The 25,326-nt window shown below is 39.7% G+C and overlaps 1 protein-coding gene across 7 annotated transcripts in view; it reads right to left on the bottom strand.

Annotated features, from left to right (window-relative positions):
- EFCAB5 (EF-hand calcium binding domain 5) overlaps window positions 1-25,326 on the bottom strand; it is a 39,077-nt gene that overhangs the window by 11,354 nt on the left and 2,397 nt on the right. For 3 of the 7 annotated variants that reach the window (XM_040533167.1, XM_040533172.1, XM_040533168.1), the window contains 14 exons: window positions 23,257-23,332; window positions 22,983-23,155; window positions 19,366-19,941; window positions 16,131-16,287; window positions 15,447-15,510; window positions 13,533-13,603; window positions 10,013-10,168; window positions 5,986-6,085; window positions 5,054-5,337; window positions 4,465-4,603; window positions 3,206-3,274; window positions 2,972-3,064; window positions 2,332-2,546; window positions 917-1,073 (listed from right to left, as the gene is read on the bottom strand). In XM_040533167.1, the coding sequence (XP_040389101.1) occupies window positions 917-1,073; window positions 2,332-2,546; window positions 2,972-3,064; window positions 3,206-3,274; window positions 4,465-4,603; window positions 5,054-5,337; window positions 5,986-6,085; window positions 10,013-10,168; window positions 13,533-13,603; window positions 15,447-15,510; window positions 16,131-16,287; window positions 19,366-19,931 (2,071 nt within the window). In that variant the 5' untranslated portion in view covers window positions 19,932-19,941; window positions 22,983-23,155; window positions 23,257-23,332. Of the gene's footprint in view, window positions 1-916; window positions 1,074-2,331; window positions 2,547-2,971; window positions 3,065-3,205; window positions 3,275-4,464; window positions 4,604-5,053; window positions 5,338-5,985; window positions 6,086-10,012; window positions 10,169-13,532; window positions 13,604-15,022; window positions 15,110-15,446; window positions 15,511-16,130; window positions 16,288-19,365; window positions 19,942-20,888; window positions 20,976-22,848; window positions 22,899-22,982; window positions 23,156-23,256; window positions 23,333-25,326 lie in introns of those variants that run through there. The other 4 variants (XM_040533166.1, XM_040533169.1, XM_040533170.1 and 1 more) reach the window with 4 other exon arrangements.

The raw sequence follows: 25,326 nt of genomic DNA, 5'->3' as shown, positions 1-25,326 counted from the left end.
ATAAACTGACAGTTTCTTCTGTGGCTGTGCAGCCTGGGGACAACTAACTGCAGCATGCTGGTGCACTCCCCATCCCATCAGCTCCCTCAAATAAGCTAAAGAATAGAATTTGTTGGTTGCCAAAATGAGCCATTTTCGGTAATGCCTGGCAGAGCGAGCCACATGCAGATGTTCATGCAGATGAATAAACCTGTCCTCTCCACCCAAGCACACATACAGACATGTTCTTAATTGCTAATACAGTATTTCAGAGCACCTGATGCCCACGTGTTAATATGTTATGAGGCTGCCAGACAGGTCCAGGTGAACCTGCTGCACCTCTGTCTGACCCAAGCCTATTCTGTCAAGGACCAAAATTGCTAAGTTTATTCAGAGAAATGAACCAATAGTGAAGAGAGACTCAAAGCTGCTATCTAATTCATGAGAGCTGTGCAACAGTGTGGGATTACTAAAGGTCATCTGAGCCCAATAAAGAAAGCTGGTGTTCTTTGCTATGAGATACACTCTGTAGTAAAATGTAGCTGGATAACACAGGCTAGATTAAAAGTGTGAAACCTGTCCTCAGGCTTTAGCTTTTTTTTTTCTCTGCCATATCACAAGTGGATATTGCATGTTACAGTTGAAACAATTTTTCAACACATCACTATGTCATGAAAGCACTGGGCTTCTCTCTGCCTAGGAATTGCTCTCTCTGGAGCGTCTTGCAGTGGAGGAGGGGGTGGAGCTCTGTATTAACAAGTAGGTCAGGATAACTGTTCCTTTTCATTTTGTACATCATGCCTTGTATGCTTATGACTGCTTGCAAAAACAAAAAAATACTGGTGCTCGCCAACAACTTCATTAGCACTGTCCTTGAATGGTTTAAGGCCTACTGTGTTAACATTGTACTTCTCTCAGAGCAGAGCTGTTTCCTTACCCTTCCTCAAGGCCTCTTTTTCCATTCCTTCCTTGAACGTGCTTAGAACAGCATCCACCTCTTTCAGGTCCAGAAACCCAGATGCGTTCTTGTCCCACTTTTCAAAAAGTGCTTCCAAAAGCAGTTTTCGCTGGGCCAAGCGAGAGGTGCGGCGAACCTACAACAGAGAAAGAGCTGGTCTTTGAGAACTCCTGGACATTGAGGCTCAATGTGTACACAAATATGGAGACTGCAGTAGCAGGCTGATTACAGCCCCTGTGGGCCAGGCCAAGTCTATGTAAAAACATAGCTCAGACCTGGAGATGAATCAGTAAACCTGGGAGATATTTAAAAACACTAAACACCGCTGACAATTTTATCAGGCAGAATCAGCGCTGCAGAGGGCATTTCCCAGTAAATGAATGAAACCCGTGATGGATCTGAGGCGAGATCAACTCAGGTAAGCGGAAGTTTCCCAGAATACAAATGTCTTCACAGCAAGAACTAACCAGAGGCTTGTTAGTAATACCCAAAGATTTCACAGTTTTTATTTCCATACATCACTTTTGCTGGCGCTGCCCTGAAGTGTGTGGGCTCCGAGGAAACACATGTGCAAGTTGTCCTTTAAAACCAGTCCCTGCACAGCATACAGTGATAAATGGCTAGGAGTGGAATTGTCTCAAAGGCCAAAATACCGGCAGTGTGCTGTGTTGAGCATGAGGACAGTAGAGCCGTCAGATCCAATATCTCATCCAAATTAGGTCAGCAGCGCAGAGGGAAACTAGAAAGAGGTCTGAGGAAAATGCAGCTAGAGAGGCTACTATGGACAGACCCCCCATGAAACATATATATACACATATATTCTGAAGTGATACGGGGCAGCCTGGTGCTGTGCATGAGACTGTTGCTGAAGGGGAATATATTTTTTCCAAACACATAGCAAGAACACCTTGTTCCTTAAACTCAAAGAAATGTGCACATTCGCATATACCCGTGCACATATGCAAAAGCAGCACGTTGAAGGGTTGTTTTAAAGTCCTCCCCCAAAACATCCACAACCTCATATGTACATGCCAGCATAGTAGGTCAGACATCAGGTTCTTGGCTATTATACAGGTGAATAAGCAGAACAGAATGTTTTGAGTTCTTTCACGGCTAACTATCAACCTGCTGTCTCACTGGATCCAGACATAGAACAGACAGACAACCTCCTACAGGATGAGTCTGTCATCACTGCTAGAGCTAAGGGCTAAGGATGGTGAATCCATACGAAAACAAAGGGGCAGAACATCTCTGGAAGAAATACAGAATGCAAGGCTGCAAGTAAAAAGCTCTGCCAGCATCAGATTAAAAGCTGAGTTTGTAATTGTTCCTAGTTGTTTGCTTGTTTGGTTTTTTATTTAGTTTGGACTTGGGATCAGCAAATCAATATTTACTTTTTCTAGTTGTTCGATTTTTGATTCTTCTGTCTGTTTGTATTCTTCTTTGATAAATTCAATAAGATTCTTCACAGTAGGCAGAGAAATGTCTTGACCAACAAATGTCTCCATGAGTTGAACAAATTGTGGCAGGTTGAGGCAGTTTTCATCAAAGGCACTCCTAACACGAGAAGTACAACGGTTCTGAATGTCTGCCATGATGGGACATAAGTCTGAAAGGCAGAAAGCACAGTGTGTCGCAGGAAGCCAAATGCTGCCCTCAAGCCAGCCATGTGACAGTGGCAGTCCTGAATCCTGTGCTTCCTAGCCAGCAAATGTATGGCTGAATACAGACTGATTCCATGCTGACTAAAGGCCTTAATCTGTCTGTACTTTTTAATGTGCTCTCTTCAGATTTTTGTTCCAGTCTAGCATGGATACAATCATGCAGTGAGGTCAAATCACTGAATACAGGTGAGCCGAAATTATTGTTATGGAGAAAGTAGGCTGTTGAGACTATGACTACACTGCTCTCTTATCTAGAAGTCAGCCTCAGGAATCAGTGTTTGTATTCTGGACAAAACTCAGCTCACAGCATGTCTACAGACCCTGCCAATCTCTATGTGCCAAGTGAAAATACAATTTTGTAACCAAATACCTGCAAATCTGATGTTCTCACAGATCCACTCCTTTGGAATTCTCTCTCCATAGCTGCTATACTTGAAGCTTAGGTCAAAGGTGAGAAGGTCACCTGATGAGACAAAATAGAGCATGTAATGACATAAGCTTTTTTTAAAAAAGCATAAGATACAGATTTTCTAAAAGCTGTTAAATACATACACACAAACTATAGTTTCTAAAGCAGGTGAAAAGATCTGACATGAGTACTCACCTGACCATGGCAGTTCAAACTCCTGGCCAGCTTCAGCCTGAGAATCCTGTCGGTCTGAATAAGCTGGACCTGCAGTTTTAAAGAGGAATCTTCTGTGAACCAGAGCTTAATAATCTGACCAGCCTGCTGACTAATATGTAAAATATACCACTGCGTCTCTGGAGCTACCCTTGTTATCAGTAGCTATTTACTGCCTGGAAACACTGTTCTGAAATTCACCTGGTGACTATTACACTTCTTAAGCCCAGCTACAAATATCTATCTTAACAAGAGCAATTAGATAGCTTCTTTTCCAATGCAGATGCAAAATGATATTCAGACTTCTTATTTCTATCTTTCTCTCAAAGAGCATCCTACCATCACCCCATCATTTCTGTGAGAACAGAGTGGGTATCTGCTCTTAAGATGGAAGTACTGCCTGCCCCAAACAGTGCAGGATGTGTGCATCCAGGGACTGGCTGAATGACAGGCCAGTGCTGTGCACTGGAAGTTAACCACGGAAAGCTGTAGGTTCTAGTGGGCTGTGCTATCAGCTTGACAGTCCCTTATGTAAGAAGTCTGTAATTAGGCTGCTCTGGCAACGTAGACTCAGTTCTTGCAGTTTTAAACTGTGAGATGCAAGAGCGTATTAACACAGCACTAGCAAGGAAGTTGGTCCTTGAAGTATGTTTAAGAAAGCACCTATTATGAAATCCACAGTTGCCCAACAACAGCCTTCCTAGAACAGGCCTTTGTATACACTTGAGAAGTATGGTATTCCTTTGGAGACACAGTGAGAGGTTAAAATAAAAGGTTCCTGCTGCATGATCCGATAATGTATCTCCCTATGGGCAATCACATTCTAAATATTATTAAAATCATTTCATATTTAATATTCTTAGGCTCTTGTCTTGTTATGGTAGTATTACAGAGTGAAAGAGAATGTAATTTCTCCTTATTACAAAAATGCTGATGCTTCAGAAAGTCCCTACTTGAATTAAAGTGTCTGCTCAGTGCCTTGAATACAGATCACCAGCACAGTACCTCACCTGCTGTCCTGTGGGAGGAACACTGAAACCCCGACAGAAAACACCGTACTGAAAAGATACCAAAGCTTTTAGTCTTGAAACTACCAAAGCTTTTAGTCTTGTCTATGCAGAAATCACTCACATGATTGCACTGGTTTTGAGATGGATTAAAAACACACCTACAGTTAAACCAATCAAAAGGCGTATGTTTAAAAAGACTAAGGTCTGCCACAATAAAGGAGAACTCTTTACCTATACTCTGGTCTTGCAGGTCCTTGTCTTGCAGTCTTGTCTCTGAGCTTGTCTGCTGCCCAAATTGGCCGCTGTGCTCACTAAGAAAACTCTCTTTCCTTGCAGCAGTTTCTTTCACAGCCTCTGCAACTGGAGCATCCTGTTTTGAAGCAATGACATCCATGTCTGCCACAGCTCTGTCTTCAGATGTCACATTCATAGCTTCAGGTGTTGGTCCTGAAAGCATGTTGGTTGCCTCTGCAATCCATTTGTCCCCCTCCCCACTAACTTCCCTTCTAAGACAGGTTCTCTGCTCGATAGATGATATTTTTTTCCCTATTTATTTCTGTAGCAGGCTCGCTACCCAGGCTAAATTCTTCCTCTGTCTGTTTTTCAGATCCAGGTTCATCTCTACTGAGATTATAATCAGCAGAGGCTGATCGTAGCAAGGGTTCCTCCCGTCTGCACTTGCAGACTCAGTTTGCCTCTCAGTTTTGGTGTCTTCATGGAAACTGGTGTTCTCACTATGTATTATATCTCCATTCAAATCACTACACTCAAAATCAGTGCTTTTCACCACTGATACAGTTTCTTCACCTTCCTTTCTCACCTCAGCATCATTTGATTCTGCTGCTTGTTTTTCTTCCTTAGAAATTCCTCCAGTCTCAGCTTCACTCATGTCCATTTGCTCAAGAAGACCTTCACTGACACTAGTGCTCATTTCGTAACTGCCTTGGCTATTATCACCTACAGGTTCACATGGTAAAATCTCTCTCTCGGAAATCTCTGCTTGAGACAAGACTAAATTTTCATTGAGTTCCTCACAAACTTCGTCGTCATGAAGGTCTCCCCATAAATCTGCAAGCTCAATCTCTTGCAGCTCAATTATTGGCCCTAATGTAGAAAAAAACAGGTAAGTTCATAGTTTGCTTGTGTTTTGTCCTCTATTATTGCAAAAGAAATTAAAAAAAATAAATAGAAAAGGTATTCCCCAGCAAACAGAAATTACAAGAAAGTACCTGCTGCAAACATGCATCCCAGAAAAACAAAACTTCAGAATAGTATCTTTGCCTGCAGAGAACTGTTCTTTATTGTCTATCACACCGTGTTTCTTTTGAAATGGTTTTCATAATTCTCCATACTAAAACGGAAAGCTGTAATTTGCTTTACATTTGATCCCAGCAATTAATTAATAACCGATATCTTAAAAATACTTCACTTTCATGTAGATGATTCTCTGTGCTTTTTCTTTATTATTCCAAGTTCCAGAGAAATTTTAGTGTAAACAGGAAATTAACTTCTAATAATGCACAGTAAGAAAGAATTCTTTCAGGAAAGTACGACAGAATCTCGTAGGAAGGAAAGGTTCGGGATGCTGAAGTATTTCTGATCGTTGCATCACAGTTCGCAAAGCATTTGCAAATTATGGTGCATAGGTCACAGCATCCATTTAGGTCCGTTTTGTCCATAAGACATATCTTAGCTAGACAAATTCATGTGACCTAATGTTTCAACTACAACTGAACCATCCCATATACTTACACTGTCTCGGGTTACAAAATCTCTTCTTAGCACTCACGGGGCTTCTGTCATAGAATTCTTCCAGCAGGGCAAGTATTTTTTGTCTGTCTAAGAGACCAACCTAGACAAAAAGATTACAATTACTGGTTCTGGATTTTTTTCTCTAGTTCTTGGGACTTGAATCAACCTTTGTAGCACTACAAAGGCACCACATATTAGCTAAGAATTACATGGGACTAAAAATTATCCATTAGCAGAACATCAGAACAAATTTCAAAGAAGTCCATTTATTTTATAAGGACAAAATTTTCTTCTCTGGGCTTAGCTAGGACTCCTCACACATATTAATTTGCGAGCACATTCTCTTGCATATTCTAGAGAAATTGCAGTTAGATGGTTGTGACTACTTCTGCCAAATGAGTTCTGCATATAAAGATCAAAGAACCAACATTTCATACTTTCAAAATAAGCATTGATTGCCCGACAGTACTATGGAAGATTTTCATTTATTGTGGGCTGTGCTGTGTTATGATAGTAGCTGCACATTGGGGTTTGGTTTTGTGCCCCATCATTTTCGTTGAAGCATTATGTATGGGAAAATAATTAGTCCAAAAATCTAAGCTATTATTACAACTTCCCTGATTTCCTTTAAAAATTCATACACAGATGACCACAGAGGTGAGAGAGGCATCAGCAGTTCCAGTGCAGAGGCAAGCAGAGAGTTTATTAAATTCTTGTTGCTCAGTGTGAGTGTGTACAGACAATAAAACCAGGAAAAGACAATGAAATGGGTCATTTCCAATCAGGAAATTGTGAGCTTAAAAAGTAAAGCAAATCTAAACGATTGCAAGTTTTCCATTTTACAATGAATTCTTGTTGTCATTATTTCAGTCCCATTTTCTTTGTAATCTCCCTCCCATTAATGGAATAAGGTAGTTAATTAGAGAACAGATTTACTTAAGTTTATTTGTGGCAAGTAGCTTTTCTTTTGTATTATTGATTTCCTTTTTTCTTTTTCTCTTAGAGTAAAAACTGTAAAATGTAAAATTCACCACTCTTTTAATGATGTGGAAACTTTTTCTGTCCTCAACTTGAAGAAATAAAAGAAGTTTGCTGCTCTTTTCTGGAAATGAGGTCAAGATGACTGCGATGTTTATAATCCAAAACTATAAGTAGTGGCATCAATATAAGGATCAGAGCATTTGAAAACAATGGAGATACCCAGAATATACTGGTGAAGTGCCTCCCAAGTAGGCTAATTCTGAAAAGTAAGTAAATACATCACATTTTCTATTACCGTGACACCTTTCCTCCAAAGCGAATTGAAAGATTTTTGCAAATTCTGAGGAAAGGAACAAACCAGAAATGTAATCAGCCATTCAGTCTAGTTTTAGTCTTTCATACTTCATACTTTCATCTCCCTGGCTTCCTAAATTTATTAGAAAAAGGTCACATTTCTTTGCACTTCATGTATGACTGGGGAAGCTGATTAAAGATTCCTGCGTATCAGCCGTTTGTACTAACTCTTGTTTATCAGTAGGATAGGTACAGCATCCACTATAAATAACAGTAGGCCATCTGTGTTTGTACAACTGCCCAAAATTTGCCTCCACTTTTAACTAGTGCCAACTGCAGAGGCTGGAGAGTTGAAACATGTTGACCTAATTTCCTTGTCACCTAAATGTTGGCAGGTGATGATCCACAGTTGTTTTCAGCAATGCTCTGTGATCTATGAGCAATTCCTTTATCAACACAGACTAAACCAGACTTGCCATTTAATCAATCATAGGTCAGTATTTAACTGCTTGATTGTTCTTCTGGAAACATAATATGCGTATCTTCACCACCACAATATGCTTGTTAGTGAGTAAGATGGGAATAGACACTCATGAAAGGTCATGAGAAAGCAGACTGTTGTTGTACTGCGAGGAAGGTAATCAGAAGTGTCTCAAACTGCATTAGTTTGAAAACTAATCTCTGATTAGAATCAGTTACATTTAAAGGTCTTGGGCTTAAAATGTCCCTGAAAATTAATACAGATTCTGTTATAACGTCGAGAGAAATTATACTTGACACATGTGAGCACAGAAACACCATAAGCTTAAAATTCAAAGAGCCATTTCCTTTTTGGGCATCGGAGCAGTGATTCAACTGCGTTGGAAAGTTACTGCTTCACTACACAGTCCAGGCTGTTCTGGCTGAGCTGCCATCCTTCTGGATGCATGCATTTGAAATCATAATAATGATCATGTGGATACCTTCTAATTTGACTGTAATTTAAACACTGCTTTCTCAGCTCCCTGGCCCTAATTGCAACTCACTGAGACAGCCAGCCACACTCACCATGCAGACTGGAATAACTGCCTGCTGCCAAACAAATGTAAATTAGGAACTGAAACAACTGCTCTGCTGTGCTTTGCAGAATGAGTACTACAGGTAATGGATCACATTCAAAATGGTAGAAGTCCTTGGGTTAGTTTGCATTTTTTATCTCGCCTGTGGGTACAGTACAGCAGGACTTATTAGCGCTATACAAAAGAAACCAGGTCAGGTTTAAAAGAACTGCATGGCCCACGCTACAGTTTAGCACACTCAATTTGGAGAGCAAGTCTACCTCAGAGGCTAGAAAGAGCAACCAAGTTTGTGCTGTGATCAATTTTTTCTGTGCAGCGATGGAGTCTGTGCTGAGAGCTGCTCAGTCTTGTTATCTTGTACTAGCATTTCTGGCTCTTTGCAGCTGAGATTCCACTGGGACTAGTTGCATGGAGATAGTGATTACTGCCACCAAAATAGTAGGAAGAAAGTCACATTAAAACATGAAAGGGAAAGAAGGGAACCTTTCAAAATGCATAGCAAAAATAGGATGCAGCTTTATATACTACTCTGCCCGGGAGAATCCACCATAGCTCTTCTTGCTTGACAGAGCAATAGGAAAATGAAATGTCTTCTGACTGAGAAGTAGACACATTTCTTTCCTCATCCCTGAAATAGCAGCTCGCCACCATCCTCTAAAACATGTCATTGGTGTTGAAATGTGCTCTGTAATTCCATTCTCTTAGAGCTAATGACATTATTAGCATGACATTGTAGAGCACAGTTCATTCATTCTGAGTAGGCATGATGTAAAGACCACTGGAGGAGTGCTGAATGGAATATATAATATATGTAGAGGAGAAACCTGCAAGATCATGGCAACTGTTTACTGTGTAGTAGCCAGCAGCTGGCTAACTGAGGCTACTCAAATTAAGTACCATACTTTTTGCACGAAGCCCAAGTTTTTAGCAATAGCTTATGCCATTGATTCTTCAGCTTCTACTATTTGCTAGTTTTCTAGTAAGTCTAGCTTTTTAAAAATGGGGGTGCAGGTGTATTCAGGGGATGACAGACAGAGATAAGAGCTGTTGAAAACCAAATTATGGCTTTTGAATTCCATTTCCAGTTCTGTAACTGACTCATTGTATTTTAATTTCCTGTCTATAAACTGCAGCTGAAGTTCGTACTACTTACCTCAGAAAGGCGGTATGGATAGATTATTTTGCATTTTAACTTTATACTTTCATGAGATTTTTTTGATAGAAGGCCTAAAGATGTATAAATTAATGCACCACAATTAATGCAATACAATATATGCAACTACTGTAGTAATGTACACATTTGTTAAGGTCAATCTATATCGGGTTATCTTTGCTGAAATATAGCTGAATAGACAAATTAGCACCAAAACATTCTAAAAGTGCTATAGGAACAGGTAACGACCAGTACTAAAGTCTGCGGTTAATTTCTTCTCTGGAATCATCAAACACCAGGCAGTTATCATGTAAGGTCATTTTGTCTCTAGTTGGCCATCAGCTTATAGGCTATCGGTATTTCTGTGTCTAAGAACTATGAATTTGAAGACAACACAACAGCTATTGCCCTCTGAAATAATGCTAAGTAAGTGCAAAGAGTATCTGGAGTCATAAAGAATAAAAAGAAGGCAGTGACCCTGAGAAATACCAAAGTAGAAGCATCATCATATTGAAATTAGGCTGAGAACTGCTTTGCTTACCTTTCCATAATCACAATCTAGGAAGAGATCAGTAAACATTTGCCTCCACGTATCACACCTTATGGCTTTTTGGAAGTCAAGAGCACACTGACGGAGATGCTTCAGGATTTCTTGGAACATGTCATTTGAAAAATTTTCAGTGTAGGAAAGGACATACTATGGAGAGAAAGCAGTAGTGTAAATCATTAGCTTTCTTTGAGTATTTTCACTGCGATTTGAACTCTTAAAAATCTATCACGTAATGAAATATAAAGGAAATTGTTTTGTGGATCAAATCTACCATGTAATGAAATATAAAGGAGATTGTTTTGTGGATCAGTCTGCTAATGTGATACAAACTTGGTGCATGGGTGCGACACTGCTTACTTCGTTATTTCCTTCAGAAGCAGCAATATTCTCCAGACAAGCCTGGGATGCTGCTGCTGCACTAGGCACTGCACAAATGCATATTAAACAGTTCCCTTCCTGGCCCAGAGACCACTTCCCACTTTCAGTGGACCAGAGATGCTGGATCAGAATCTCTCCAACAATGCCTAAGGCAGGTTATCTCAGGCAGGATACAAGTTCTCCATGGTTTTCTGCAACGTTTAGTATTCCTGACTTTACTCCCAAGGAGGCCTTTTGAGACATTAGTTTTTGCAGAACTGACACTCAACTCTCTAATGCCACAAAATGACCACTGCCCACAATTTCAGTGTTTAGAGAACCACTCTGGATACAATAAAAAAAGGAAAGAACTTTTAAAATGTGAGCCTGCTGTCACCTAAGGCCTCTGACACTGGGAATACTACTGACTTGAGATTTATTTTAAGTTCTAGCCTTGGAGACACTTTTAACACTTTGGATTTATAGCCATGTGGTTTTTATGAGCACAAGCAATATGGTTCTAAAAATGTGGTGTGCATGACATAAATAATAATGGCCATCAGAACAAACCACAATCCCAAAGCCTGTGCTGAATTATTATAGCAGGTTTCTGGAGCCAGCCACAGTAATAGGGAGCCTATACAGTTAAAAGGAAGAATTTGCAAAACAGAGAATGTTCCCCATTATCCCATTTTTAGAGTATGGATACCTGACATAAGTGCTAGAGCATCTTGAACTTGTTGAAATGCCACACAGGCATTAACAAACTGAAATATTAATATACTTGTTATTATTCAAGTCTGTACTGCATAATTTCCAAATATACGGGACAAGTGGAGATGAGAGGAAGAGCAGAAAAGCAGCAGCCAACGGCCTGAAGAGTGGCTGGTGGGAAAGAACAACTCCTAATGCAAAGTGTGTTTTTTCTGCATTTCAGCATAAAAAGAAAGGATGTAGGTGGGTTGGAGAGAAGGTGGCAGATCTGGGGCTACATGAATCTACTAGCTTTTCAGAGCTATTGCAGCCTGGAGCCCTGTGACAGATGAACCTCGAAGATGACAGCAGCTGGGAGGAGGCAGGTTGGACAAGCAGCTTGCTACTTTCTATGTCATCTTGATGACACATATAAAGGCTTGTATATTAATACTGCTGTCTAACAGCTCCACAGAACATTTTTTAGAAGCGTATGTTCAGCTATGTGGGCAGGAGGAACTATCGTAGAGTTATAAGCTTTTCTTAGCTGATGTGTGTAAAGCACTCTAGAGTGTAAAGTGCTGTACACACAATAAACATACATTTATTTATCTTAACCAAGAGATTTTGACACCTATCAGAAGAAAGCTGGGACACCTCCTTAATGCTATCCAGTGTGAGACCTCAAGGTAGCTTGGAAACACATAATCAGCAATAACAAAGGATCAGCTAGTCTTTGCTTTTTGTTCCTACTGATCTCACTAGAAATTGAGTAAGCCACATGCACTCATGGAAAACCACCTCACCTGTAAAGCCTGATTTGGACCCTACAAATGTAAGTATTTCCCTTGGTATCAAAAGCTTTGTGTCAGACTGCTGGAAGTTCCACGTTATAGTACAAAACCTGTGAAATAAACCATTAAGGACTGGTCTCTGAGATCTAAATGTTTTTTAATATAAAAGACCTGACCAGCTCATCAGCAAGGAGGCAAAAATACAAGGAGCAGCCACTGAGCATGTCCAGAAAAACAAAACAAAACAAAACAAAGCAAAACAAACAAAAAAGCCACAGGTGTGCACCAGTGTGAGGTCTCTCTACTGAGATTCTAACAGCCTTTAAGTAACCAAAAGCCGCATTGAATTCAAGGAAGGAAAAAAAAAAGCCATTTAATTTTAAGGTACATTAAAAAACAATGCTTTCTACATGTGAAAAGGCCTAGACCAGTGTGGAGAAAGATCATCTCTTTTTCTGGTTTTGGTGGATGATGCAAACTGATGACCAAAGGTAAATTACAGCTGAGGATTAGAAACAACACTGTCCTCAGAATGAGGTCTGTGATTATGGAAGCGTTTCCCAAGGGAAGTGATGAAAGCCTCATCATTCGATTCAATTAAAACCAGGCTGGAAAAAGCATCAGAGAATATATTCTGAGAACAATGTTGCACTGGCTGGTAAATCAGACAGCATGACAGTCCATGTCTTTCATATTTCTGATCTCTGTTCTCACATTTTTTTTTTGAGTTAAAATAAAGAGTGCACAAAATATATTTCAAAACATTTTTTCTAATGTTAATGTATTATGAATTCATTCCGTGCTTATACATGTACCATAGAGTTATGGATTGATGCTTCATTTCAGTGACTACAGCAATTCTCTGGGCTCCCATTATCCACAACAATTTCCTTAATTAAATGCCGTTATTCTGAGGTTAAAATTAAAAAAAAACTCATTTCATGCTTAAAAAAGCCTTCAACAAGTTATTATAAAAATGCATCTTTGTGCAAAATACTGAACGTGTGAGTCTCCTGAGAGTGAAGAAGGCACAAAAATCACACACGGCTGCTTGAAATTAAGTCTCCGCACGGCTGCTTTATTCTCTGTTTTTAATTATTGTAACTGCACCCACTATATCGCTGCAGTTGAGGGTCTGTCATTACTTCTATTCCAAACATCCCTTTTCACAGGTTTAATAACCTGGCCATAAAATTTAGCTCTGTCATAGGTAGAAATGGATGGCAAAGTCCTGGCCTGGAGAGCTTTCCAGTAATTTAGTTTGAACTGATACGGTTGTTTTCAAATTGCTGAAGAGTAATGAGGTGAAACTTCCAATTGCTTTTCTTGATTTTGGTGGGTTAGAAACACACTTCTGATGTTTCTCATTGACAGCTTTTGATTTTAAAACTGCGTATTTTTCATCCTGGTTGCTCTTTACATACATTTTTGACATTTCTTACTGTCTGGTTATGGTTCATGCCAGTAACAGTTCAGGGCAAAAATGAAAGCATTGTGACAGTGGAGAATGGATACGGAATATGAAATGTCCTAATACGACCAGTTACCTGGGGTGCTGGAGAAAACAGAAGCCCTTCACTTACTCATCTTGGCTGTCCACAGGGAAATGGTACTACTTTGTGATAAGTATCACCTTCTGAATCAGATACTCTTATTTCATTTCTCACCTCTGTGAATTCATCAATGTTTACTTTTTTTTCCAATGTGTCTACGATTTCCAGCTTCCTGTCATAGATGGCTAGTAAAAAATTGATATTGGTTTAGAAGGCAAGCAGCCATGGTTTAGCATATTGCATACATTTTTTTGCATGTTTTATGTTACATTTACTTTCTTTTCATGTTGGATTACGTTTATTTGAGGCTATCCTACACAATAGCTGAAAATTACAAGGATCTCAAGCACCTGGCTGTATAAAGGCTATCTAAATCTGATTCTTACTGAGAATATTTCTCTTGTTGAGAATCCGCACTTACCTATTCAGAACTGTATGGTCATATTTATTCTTGATATATACTGGTGAAAATAGCAATGATTTTAACAGCAGTTACCACTAATTATGTGAGGGAAGAAATTATTTTTGATTTAACAGATAAAACTGCCTGAAAATTCTGGGGACATCAATTCTGCCTCGCAAGAGTGGAATCTGAAAATCACAGTAATTTTTCCAAGAAACTCTGTAGGAAACATTTTACTCATTATGCTATTCAAAGCTACCTGTTGGTCAGCTTCTTGACCACTGTAAAGATACACCAAATGTCTGCACAGATTTCTTAATGAGGTCTTTGAGCACAAACATGCTATTTCTGTTGGGATCATTTTTCTGTTCTTTATTCTGCAATACCTCAGGAATAATGAGAACATTCCCCATAGAATGCACTTATCTCGTTGCTTAAGACATTCCTAAACTGTACAATATCTCTACTAAACTATAAAACAAAGCTTAATGTTCCATTAATATATATTGAATGCTACTAAATTAAATTCACTGAGAAATGGAGCAGCATATTAGTGAAATCTGACATGAAGCATGTCCAGAATCTGTGGAGCAAGCACTCAGACAGAAACTTCCATACGAGTTTCACATCCCAGGAACTGTTCATACTCAAGAACTCCAGAACCACAGCCACCACACCAGGAGTGTAGAGGCTGTGTTTGGCATTCACACGATGTGCTACCAACACAGGATGATTACTCGGAGGGACAAACCTGTAATACAGAGAGGTCTGAGCAAGGGCAAGCTCTACACAGAGGTTACTTCAGCAGCAAGCAGAAATACCCTCTGGATGTGCCCTGATTATTATCCCATCTCCCAGCAAAGGCAGATTTGTTATTATTGATGATCATTACATGCTATCTATGTAAAGGGCTGGCAGCAGGTTGAATGTTGCCACTTCACTGTTCCTGCCTCTATCCATCCAATTATCATTATTCAAAGAGGTCAAGTGTGAGCTATAAAGTGGACAGGAATTATGGAAATCCCTTCTGTGCTGAGCGCTTTGATATAGAGGCCCTTGTGTTGTGACTGGCATGCCTGGGACTGGCAAAGGGAATGGCTAGACAAGCTGTGCTGTTTAGTGGAATGCTAGGCAAATTTCATCTGTTTCCTTTTAACCATACAAGGTAACAACTCTGTCAGACTGATTTTTTTGATCTTACCTTTCCTCCTGACCTCCCGGTATGCCAAGCTGTCCATCGGATTTCCAAGACCTCCCATGAGTCAGGGTACACCATGGGATAGGGCAGCTGAAGGAGGTTGTTACACTGATTCTCAAAAATAGTGATAAGCACATGGCAACGTCTGGCTAATGCAGGATGTAAGTGGAAAGGGCCTATAGGTGATCTTTCCATCTCTTTCGATTTTTTTTTAACTTCTCTTGTACTTTTCAAGACCACATTAATGAACCACATGGTGGGTCAGTCTCTTTCCAATCTGTCTCAAGATTTTTGATTAATATACTACCTGGTGTAACTACCCTTACACACTCTTTGTCAATTATCAAATTCATTCATTGTTTGCTCAGTTTGCATTAGAATTCAGGCCACAGAAATAAAACTAAAGAAAGACACATCAAAAATTTACCTTCTCTCACATCCATGGGAGCAGAAGCAACGACATCCAGGAAAGACCTCAGTGCACTCTGAATCTACAAATCAAGGTAATAGTCAAAGGCCTGTTTCATGCAGACAAATACTAAAGTAAATCGTGCTGAATAACCAGTCATGTGGGACAATGACGCTTCTTACCACAAACAATAGGTCCTGTTAAATGTAGACTTTGTCTATGTCATGCTCTATGTAACCATAAGACAATTTCCTAGGGGACTTGTGTGACTTTTAAGAAAGATGCACTGTCAATTTCTGTGAGTCTTGGGGCTAGAAAGAAGATTTAATTGGGGCCACAGGTGAGCAAAACTGGCTGCACCAGATCTTTTAAGGGGATTCTGAAGGATAACCAGCTGCACAGAGGGACATCCAGAGATAAAGTATGTATCCAGCAACCTCAGGAGTGTCCGAGTACCTCACCATCCATTTAGCTTCCCAGGACCTCTGTGGAGAACACATTGCAAGCCTTCCACATGCTCAGGAGCAATCAGCTTGGTGAAGCTGTGGTAGACACTGACCTACACCCTGATCTTAGGGGATGTCAGAGCCGTTACCCACCCTTCTGCTCCACTGCTGCCATTCCAGGGCAGACTGCCCAGATTTCCTTCTCCTCCTGTCTGGAACAACCACAGCAGTGTTAACAAGGATCAACCCTAGTTACCAGTGCAACTGGTATTCTGCCACTGATATCCACTGTCCACTCTTTGAACTGAATTGCCAGCGCCTCCTTCCTCATCTCTTTCTGCTCAGACTTCATATTTTCCACCTGTTCCCTTTCCTTACGTTTGGTCTTTGCCTCAGCCTTCATCCTGGCCAGCCTGTAGGACATAGGCATATGACTTAGAACAATACCGACATTAACCAGCTTTAGTAAGCTAGATCAAGCCTCTCCTGAAGAACAAAAAGAAAGGAAATAACTTACTGAAACTCTTGTCCTTCTAGCAAAAGCAGACTTTTCTCCAAAGCTGTACTTGATATTTGGGGCACAAAATTACTAGTGTTGTTATTGAACTAGAGGCTAGTGATCTGTGTTTTCAGAGGGCAGCTCTGAGATGAAAATATTTATATCCTGACATATATAATCTCCTGAAATCTAGTGTAACTATGAATCTGAAGAAATAACTTCTGAGTATCAGATACATGCTTGTAGAAAAAGCCCCTCGTAGAGTACACAGTTGACATTTAGGGGAAAATGATCTGTACAGCTCTTCTAGTTTATGTAGTTTCAACAGTGATAAATTTTACCATCAGTGCTTGCAGACATTTATAACGGCATTAATCATATATTGTATAGATGTCTTTCAATTTTCTTTCAATTTTAGCAGGAACAGAGGTGCCTAATTTTGCCTCACTTCATTTACCAACAAAATTGCATCAGCATGCGTTTGTCTCAGTGCCTAAGTACTGTTTCACACAAGCACTTCACTGGCAGAGAACAATGTTCAATGAAATTTCTGCAGCGAGGGTAACTTCTCACCGCAGAACGAAACATGTTCCTTCAGGAAGACAGCCGCCTACCTCCCACACAAGGACGGGTGACTCAGACTGAAGGACTACCAGCCCTGGACAAAATAAAGTCTCTGCTTCAGGTATCAATCTATTTAGATCAGGAGTTTCTCCCATCTGTTCTCCCTCATTCCTTGTCTCCCACTCAGGTTGTAGTTAAGGAGAGGCTGGAGGAAGCCTGAGAAAGGATTGGTAAGCTTTAAATACGAATCTGTGGTGAAATCCTGCCTTTGCTGAAGGTAATGCCAAGGCTTCCAGGAGTTTCACTGGGGACAGAATTTCCCTCTTCATTTTTCTGGTGCTTATGTGAGAGATTTTGAGCCCAGACTGGCATTTCTCTTTTAACGTTTTCTTTCTGCTTGGAAAGCCAGTGACTCTCGTTAGGAGTTTCAGTGCTACATGGAGTCCGTAAAATCCTCTGTGCTGCTGTCGTTTGAAAATCCCATGCAAATTCCACAACACAGCCATCACAAACATGTAAATCCTGAGCTACTGAGAATGCAAATCCCACGATGCTACTACCAGCCGATATGCCAACCCTGCTACAGCTACGGCTACATAAACCCCCTTGGCAGCACTGCCTGCGAAGAGACTGATTTCTACAACCCTTGAAAGACACTTCCTGTGCAGCAGTTCTGGAGCTTCCATAGCTACAGAGAACCTGTCTCCAAATGCCAACACGAACCTAACAAGATAAGCCAAGACATGTCATGGGTAGCCAACACTTTTTATTCTACAGGAAAATCTAACCTCTCCAGAAATAAGCTCTGATTCACAATGAAAAACAAACAAACAAACCAAAAAAACTTTTGAAAATCTTTTACCAGCTCTGGTTATGCTGTTGTATGTCTGTTTATGAAGAAAAGACAAAAAGCTGGGCTATCTCACACTGACCATGATCAGTCAGTTATATTTATTTCTATCTGTGGGGAAAAAGGGGGTAAGTGACTGCACAAAATTCACTTACTATACTGCTTTAGTTGAATTCATACAGGACATATTCCTAAGAGCTATAATTGATGTGGACTAGAAACGTAGGGAGACAAACTCAGAGGTAGAGAGAGATATTTAACATATTCTTTTATAACCTATGGGATAAGATGAGGGGAAATGGCCTCAGGTTGCTCCAGGGGAGGTTTAGGTTGGATATTAGGAGAAATTTCTTTACTGAAAGGGTTGTGAGGCATTGGAATAGGCTGCCTAGGAAAGTGGTTGAGTCACCATCCCTGGAGAAGCACGCAGATCCCTCAAGAAACGTGCAGATGTAGAACTTAGTAGCATGGCTTAGTGGTGGACTTGTCAGTACTAGGTTAAAGGTTGGACCAGATGATCTCGGAGGCCTTTTCCAACCTGAACGATTCTGTGATTCATTATAATACTGGGAACATCAATTATCTTCATTTAGAGTCCATGAATAAGTCACGTCAACATTTTACTTCCCTAATTCCTCACACTGAAACCCTGAAACCAATTTTCAAGCTGTATGTAGCATTCATGCAAATAGATGAGACAGCCATTTGTATAGGAGTCATTACAGTCATTACAGTACAGACACAGCTAGAGAGTGATGTAGTAATGAGTGACTTTGATATCATTTGCAATCATCTCTGGGTCATCTACAAATACAAATGTTCACTTCTATATTTTTCTGAATAAAGCAATTAAAATGACAGCATTATTGTTCACCTGATGCACTCACATTTTGACGTGAGCATATTGTAAGATGCCATACAACCCTCTTTCAATATCCATTAATATTGTACTAAACCAAGCAGCCTAGACTACACCCCACAAGTAAGCAACGTAATAAAATACAAAACACTTTCTACTTTAAAGGGAAAAAAGGATCTGAAATGAAAACCTAAAGTAAAAACCTTATGAGAAAAGAGTTTCTATCATGTGCCAGCTCCCATGCCATGTGACAATATTGCTCTTGGTTTGGCTGAGCAAAATCATCTTGAAGGAGAAAAAGAGGTCACCTTTTTTAAGTTTGGAAGAACATGGAGGAAACAGTGTGAAGAGTCCTTAGACCTTTGATACCAACACCACACCTAAAGAGCTCCTGTTGCTAACCCAGACTGGTTTGCAAGTAGTTTGCATTTCACATATGTCATTAAGATAGGGTCTGAATTGGAATTACACACTCATGAAGGGCAGAATATAGCCTTAAACAAGAATGACTACTGCTTCATTGTGTGTGGCATTCTGGTGATTGCCCTGCTTCTCAAGCTTTACGAAGGAGGCAGTTACCATCTCTGGCACTGCACTGCACAAAGTTCATTTCGTTTGACACTTTGCCAACCAGACTGCAGCCATGCCATGCCTTTTGTAAAACAGAGACCAGGACCCAGCTCTAATCTTGTGACCAGCCACACTTTCAACTCTCTCACCTCTCTGGTGCTGTGTCTGCCACTTCAATTTTCAGCTCCTCTGTGACCATCTTCATTCCTCTCAGGTAGGGGCCTGGCTTTGTAGAAATATCATACTGAGGGTTATGTCTCATCAGATATTCTCCAAGAAAAGTAATGGGGTCAAATTTGGTCGGTTCTTTGTCTGGTACAAGCACATTCTTTCTTTCCACTTGCATTAACAGCTTTTCCACTCCTGGGATTAATGTAGGTAGGAGTTTGTCAAGCAAATAGGTGCGAGTATCCAGTGACTCCTTCTCATCACTGAACCACTCTTTGCACAGCCAGTCACAGGGTTCTCTCCTTTTTACCTTTTCTTCTTTTGCCTTTTGTGCCTGAATCATCTTCACCTTTTTCTCCTGCAGATTCAGAGACCTCTGCTGTACCTTTTCATAAAAGCACTCTTTCCACAGAGCACAATTACTAAGACATGGCAGCTCATCACTCCCTTGATTTCTCTTCATTTCTGTGGCAGTCATATTCTTACTTACAAGTCTGGGATGTTTTAGACCTGCAGTTTGGGCTGCTTCTTCCGGCTGAGCAGCCATTTGTCAATGACTGTGACAAAGAACAAAAGAAGTATGTTATATAATGCCGAAAGATGCAGCAGTGGCCTAGCAGATGACACAGGAAGAAAGTTTATAGCTAGGAATTAACCAATATTCTTTTTCTATGTGCCTATTTTATTCTCTTACTGCTGCTTTGTACTCTTAAACAAGTACAGCCCCTTTACTTCAAAGATTAGTAAATGATTTATAAAGATTAATTATGTATCACAACACTCCTTGGAGACAGAGCAACTACATAACTGTGATCCTCTTTTATGGGAGAAAAAAAAAAACAAACAGAGACACGGTAGAGAAGTGATTAATTCCAGGTCACTTAGAGAGTCAGAAACCAAGTGGTGAACAGTGCTCAGACGTCTTGTCCCCCAGTTCACACCAGCGGATTCCTCTTACCCCTAATGTCATTATTTCTGTTTAGGGCCCTTTACATGCTGCGAGGAGATCCAGTGGATATGAGACAGAGGAAGCAAGCCATGGAAAACAGATACCTAGGAGCAAGATTTCTCTATCTCCACACCACCTTCTGCTCTCCTCAGTTACCACTTACTCTTCATGGTTTCTGCAGCTGTGAAAAATCCTGAGGAAGCCTGTACCATAGGCTACTCAGTTTCAACTTTTGCAACTGCTTTTCTTCTGGACATTTTGTTAATGTACCTGGACACAAATATATGGGTCAGCAGAGTTTCTACAGAAAGGGAAACTACACTACGAACTCTGAAACTAAACTGTTCACAAACACATAATTTGTAGATCATTCTGTAAAAGACCTACTGAGAGTTGCTGAGATCTCCCTTTAGTTTCCCAGACTACACTGTCTTCTTCTCAAAATGTTAATACTCTGAAATACCAGGCAGAAATGGAATTGCTCACAAGGCACAATTTAAAAACTCTTGCTATACGTCTCCATACATGACTGTCTGCATCTACAATGGAACTTACACAGATGTAATGGAGCAGAATGTGAGCAGAACCCGCTTGATTTACTGCATGAAAAATCACCAGCATGCCGTGAAAAAAAAACAGCTCAGTGCTAAACAACAGCAAGGGAACGGTGACATTAATAGAGAGCCTGACTAAGGCCCTTCCAAATCAAAGACGAAACTCTGCTCTGAACTTGCTGCCACACTATTCTTTTCCAGCTCTTATTTAAAAGTGCTTTTCACTAAGGCCTCCCGGTATCCATAGAAATAACATTGCTTTTGCTATGTTCTGCTATTCATATTTAAGCATTTGTAGCTGTTCTGAAGAGAGCTTAGCCTTCTAGAGACTGCGTAAATGTGAACTAAAGCCCTCCAGGAACACAAATGTAATTGCTAATACGATGACCTTCTGGTTCATAACCATTGTTTGAATCCAAATGTTGCTCGGATATGTAGGGTGCTTTACCGCACTAAATTTCTCTGTCTGTTTTCTAGATGGGATTGTTGGCATCTTCTGGTAATTTGTTTGTAATAAGCATTACCTGTTGGGAAGTGAGATAGATTTATGGATCAAGCTGCCTGCGTGACTCAAACAGTGTTGGAAGAATGGTGGCTGGTTTTGCCACTGAAGGACATGAACTGTACAGTTTAGATTGATAATGGTAGAAAAGGAAACCTGTCAACCCTGTCAAATTGTTCCTTGCTTAGGTGACTTTCTTTCAATAAGCTTTAAAACCAGACTCTTTCTGGTTCAAAGCAAGCTGTTAAACAAACGTTCTGGTCACATTCCAAAGCAACCTTTTTTTTTTTTTTTTTGTGCCAAAATAAACTATTCTTGCAGATTCAAATACTCATGTTATTTTTGAACATCCTTTATGAAACCTTTCTGCAGTTTCTGTGCAACGTTAAAGTGACAATTGCACTCTGCTTTAGGAGGTGGCTTATTCTGAACGATGATGAACATATTTTCTACACTGCTCTGAACTATTTGTTAGGAAGATTTTGAGGATTAGCATATGTTTATGAAGAGCCTCTGTCTCTGAACAACAACAGAAAAACCTAAATGCTACTGCTTTATCTTAATTCCACGGGATTGGCATATCTCCAAGAGTGGAAGCAGGGCACACAGAACTATGACGACTACTTTCATGTAGAGCAGATAAATCAGGCTACGAGGGTGTGGAAGAGCATACACACAGCACGTAACTGTTAAAATAAGCAACAAAGGGGTGCTAGAATCAGGCCCTAAAACTTGGAATTTATCAATGATAGCAGGGACAAACCTCCAGTTTGTGTAAGACAACTTCGGCTCATAAATTTCAATGCTGATTTACATCTGTTGAGAATTTGGCCCATAATATATAGAGCTCTCAAGTTCTGTGACGTTCCCAAGTGGAGGCTCGAGCATCCAAATAAAAGTAAGCACAGTGCAGAGACACAAGCTTTAGGAACACCCAGGAAATTTGAAATGTGATATTAAGTTTCCTGTAAGTCTTTGTTCAAGCTGAAGGCAAGATGAGCTTTTCATTATTTAGTAGGATGCCACTTTCCTGGCTCCTTTTCTATGAGAGAAATATTCTTGCTGTAAACCCTGCAGGTACAAAACGATTATCTCTCCGTCTTCTGTACAAAAAACCAAATCTGCTCATAAATAAGTTTTTTATGGTTTCATTGTTATTCTGTTAGAGCATTTTGATGGGTGGGATAGGGCCAGGTAAGACTAAAATTTGTCTAGGAAAATATTTTGGAGATGTTGGAGTTCCAAAGTCCTTTCAAAAACAGACTCCAAACTCTTTGACCCCCTATTGCTCAGGAATAGTCTTGCCTTTCCCTAAAGTTCTTCGTAGAGCATGTTTATCTCACCAATCACAAGGAGCCCGATACCCTTTCCACATCTGATTTTCTTTTCAATTAAAATTAAAATTAAACAAAGACTTTCTCTTTTGCTTTCTGACGCTCTAAAGAACTGGTTTTCTTACCTTTGGAGCAGGTATCAAAATAGATCTTATTCCTCCTCCTTTCAGAGTGGCTTTGCAAATGAATAGGAATTTAATATATGCCCATCTGTTCTCAGGCATTAAAAATCTTAAAGTGAATTAGGGATTTCTCAGACCTGCTGCGGAGCCGGGCTGTGAGTTTTACTCCTCTCTGTGTTTGCAGTTGCTAAGCAATAATCCCAAACGTTGCTATGTCTCATCCACGACTTGGAATTGCCGTAGGTTGTCTTTTGGCTTTGGCAGGCCAACACACTCTTCTGTACTGAACTTAGCTCATTGTGTCACATGACTGAAAATAAAATAAAATAAAGACTAAGAATAGCAACAGGCAATATTAAGGGCACCAATAGTCAGAGGGAATCCACAGGTGCCCAGTGATAGAAGGTTTACCTCCAGGTTCAAGTCCAAAACTGTTGAAAGTCCCTTAAGAGCTAAACTGAGGACGGTATTAACCAGACGGGAGAATCTAAGAGAAAAAAAAACAAGACACACATGAATTACAAACTCAATTTAAACAGACAATTTCAGGTTCTCCTTTTGTAAAGAACTGTACCACTTTGAAGCAGCCTAGTGGGAAAGTCATGTACAGCACTAAAAAGGGGGAAGTTTATAATGCCATTTTGTTAGACCACCTTTAAACCAGAATCTAAAGGGATTTAATGAATCACCTTTAATAATTTCTTTTATATTCATGAAGAATATGCAACACAGGGGAAGGAGAAAGGAAGAGAAAATAACATCTAGGAACAGCCATTCTGCACTCGTTTGTATATACCCACGTAATCAGGTGTCTGTTCAGTGATTTCATTGGTGTTATGCAGGATTTCTAACAGAGAAATTTATGGCAATTTCTGCCAGGAAATGAGGTTTATCTAATGCTATTTCTTTTGCTGTATTTTACATTGGAAGAAGCTTGATCTTTGGATTATCTACCAGCATGAAAACTCTGAACTGTGACTTCATGGTATCGTCATTGGAACAGCTGCACTGGCCCCTACCCTCTAGTAAGAGTATTAGTCTCCATTTTATGGGGCAGCTGAACATGTTACAAAACATAACGAGGAGCTTTAATATAAATAACAGATTTTTTTTTCTCACAATCTGATGCAGTTACTGTCAGAGTCACATTTCTTCTCCAGTTTGGGAACTAGAGTTTTAATTTCAGAATCCAAAATGTCATTCTCTCTTTTATTTTCATCAAGTCACTCGTTACTTGATACAGAACCCACAATACTAAAGTAAATATTATTTAATTTGTAAAACCCTCTGGAATTGGAAATAGCTGTAAGTGACATGCACCCAGCGTCCCAACATGAACTTAGTAAAATATCTAAGCTGCACTTAAAAAGAAATATACTTAGTTTTGTTCCTAAAACCTGCCATGGAAGTTAGAAAGTACACATGCTGTGTACAGACTCTTTACACAGGAGGGAATTTGCTCAGAAATGACAATAACAATTGTACTTTAGAGAACAGTCAAAAGCCTCAATTTTTATTTTCTTTTTATACTTTCTTTTCCATTATAGAAATTCCTGGTGTTTGTACTCAGCAACATTTATTTTCCTTTATCCACCTGTGCGTATTTCAGAAACATTTGTACGGCTGTAACTTCTATAGACACCTTTGGCCATCTGTGCTAAGCGTCTCACTGAAAAAATGTTTCTTCTGGACACTCTCAAATATCACTGGACTGCCAAGCCTGCAACTGCGGACAGTACAACACTGACTTGATTTTTGAATTCAGTATTTGCTTGCAGAGAGGAAACAAAGCACAAAAAAAAAATCAAATTTAGTGTGGAAAATACTGTAATATAATTCTTTTGCTATTAAGATTTGAACAAAAGAAGGAAATATGCTTATTGCAGTGTATTTCCAAGGTGCATTCAAATATAGCATCGATTATGTCAATAAAATGAAGCAGAAAATTGATGCACAGGAATAATTTAAAATGAAGCTTTAAATTGAACTGTGCACTTTTTTTTTTCTAAAAAAACTGTGCATTTTTTTTCTATTTTTTTTTCAGGTTGCATGTGATTAAGTCCTGTTATCTCTTCTCTTAGGTGGGCTTGACTTTCCCCCTTTGCAGTTCAGAATTTTGTTGCTATTATGATCAACTTACACGTCTCTCTTTTTCTGGGGGGGAAGGTATGGAGCATCTATTAAAAAATACTCTCCCTTTTCTACAGTGACTTTTTCTAACCTCCAGACAGGAGAATGCAAATAGAATTTGCAAAGAGGGATCTGAGTGGTTCTGTTTTTATTTTTCTGGAAATGGAATCCTGTGGGTTAAGCAAACCTTTAATCGCACCCTATTTAACTTGGCTGCTATCTCTTAATGTTTTTGCTAAGCAAAGTGTATCCTTTTATTATGCCATCAAATGCTTGCACTGTTGACAAAATAATGGACTGAATATGTCATCACAGATGTTTTGCTGGAATTGCCTCTTCTATCTTTTTTTT

This window comes from Cygnus olor, chromosome 20 (genome assembly GCF_009769625.2).
Source record: "Cygnus olor isolate bCygOlo1 chromosome 20, bCygOlo1.pri.v2, whole genome shotgun sequence".
Lineage (NCBI taxonomy): Eukaryota > Metazoa > Chordata > Aves > Anseriformes > Anatidae > Cygnus > Cygnus olor.
This window is presented reverse-complemented; position numbering and strand designations above follow the sequence as displayed.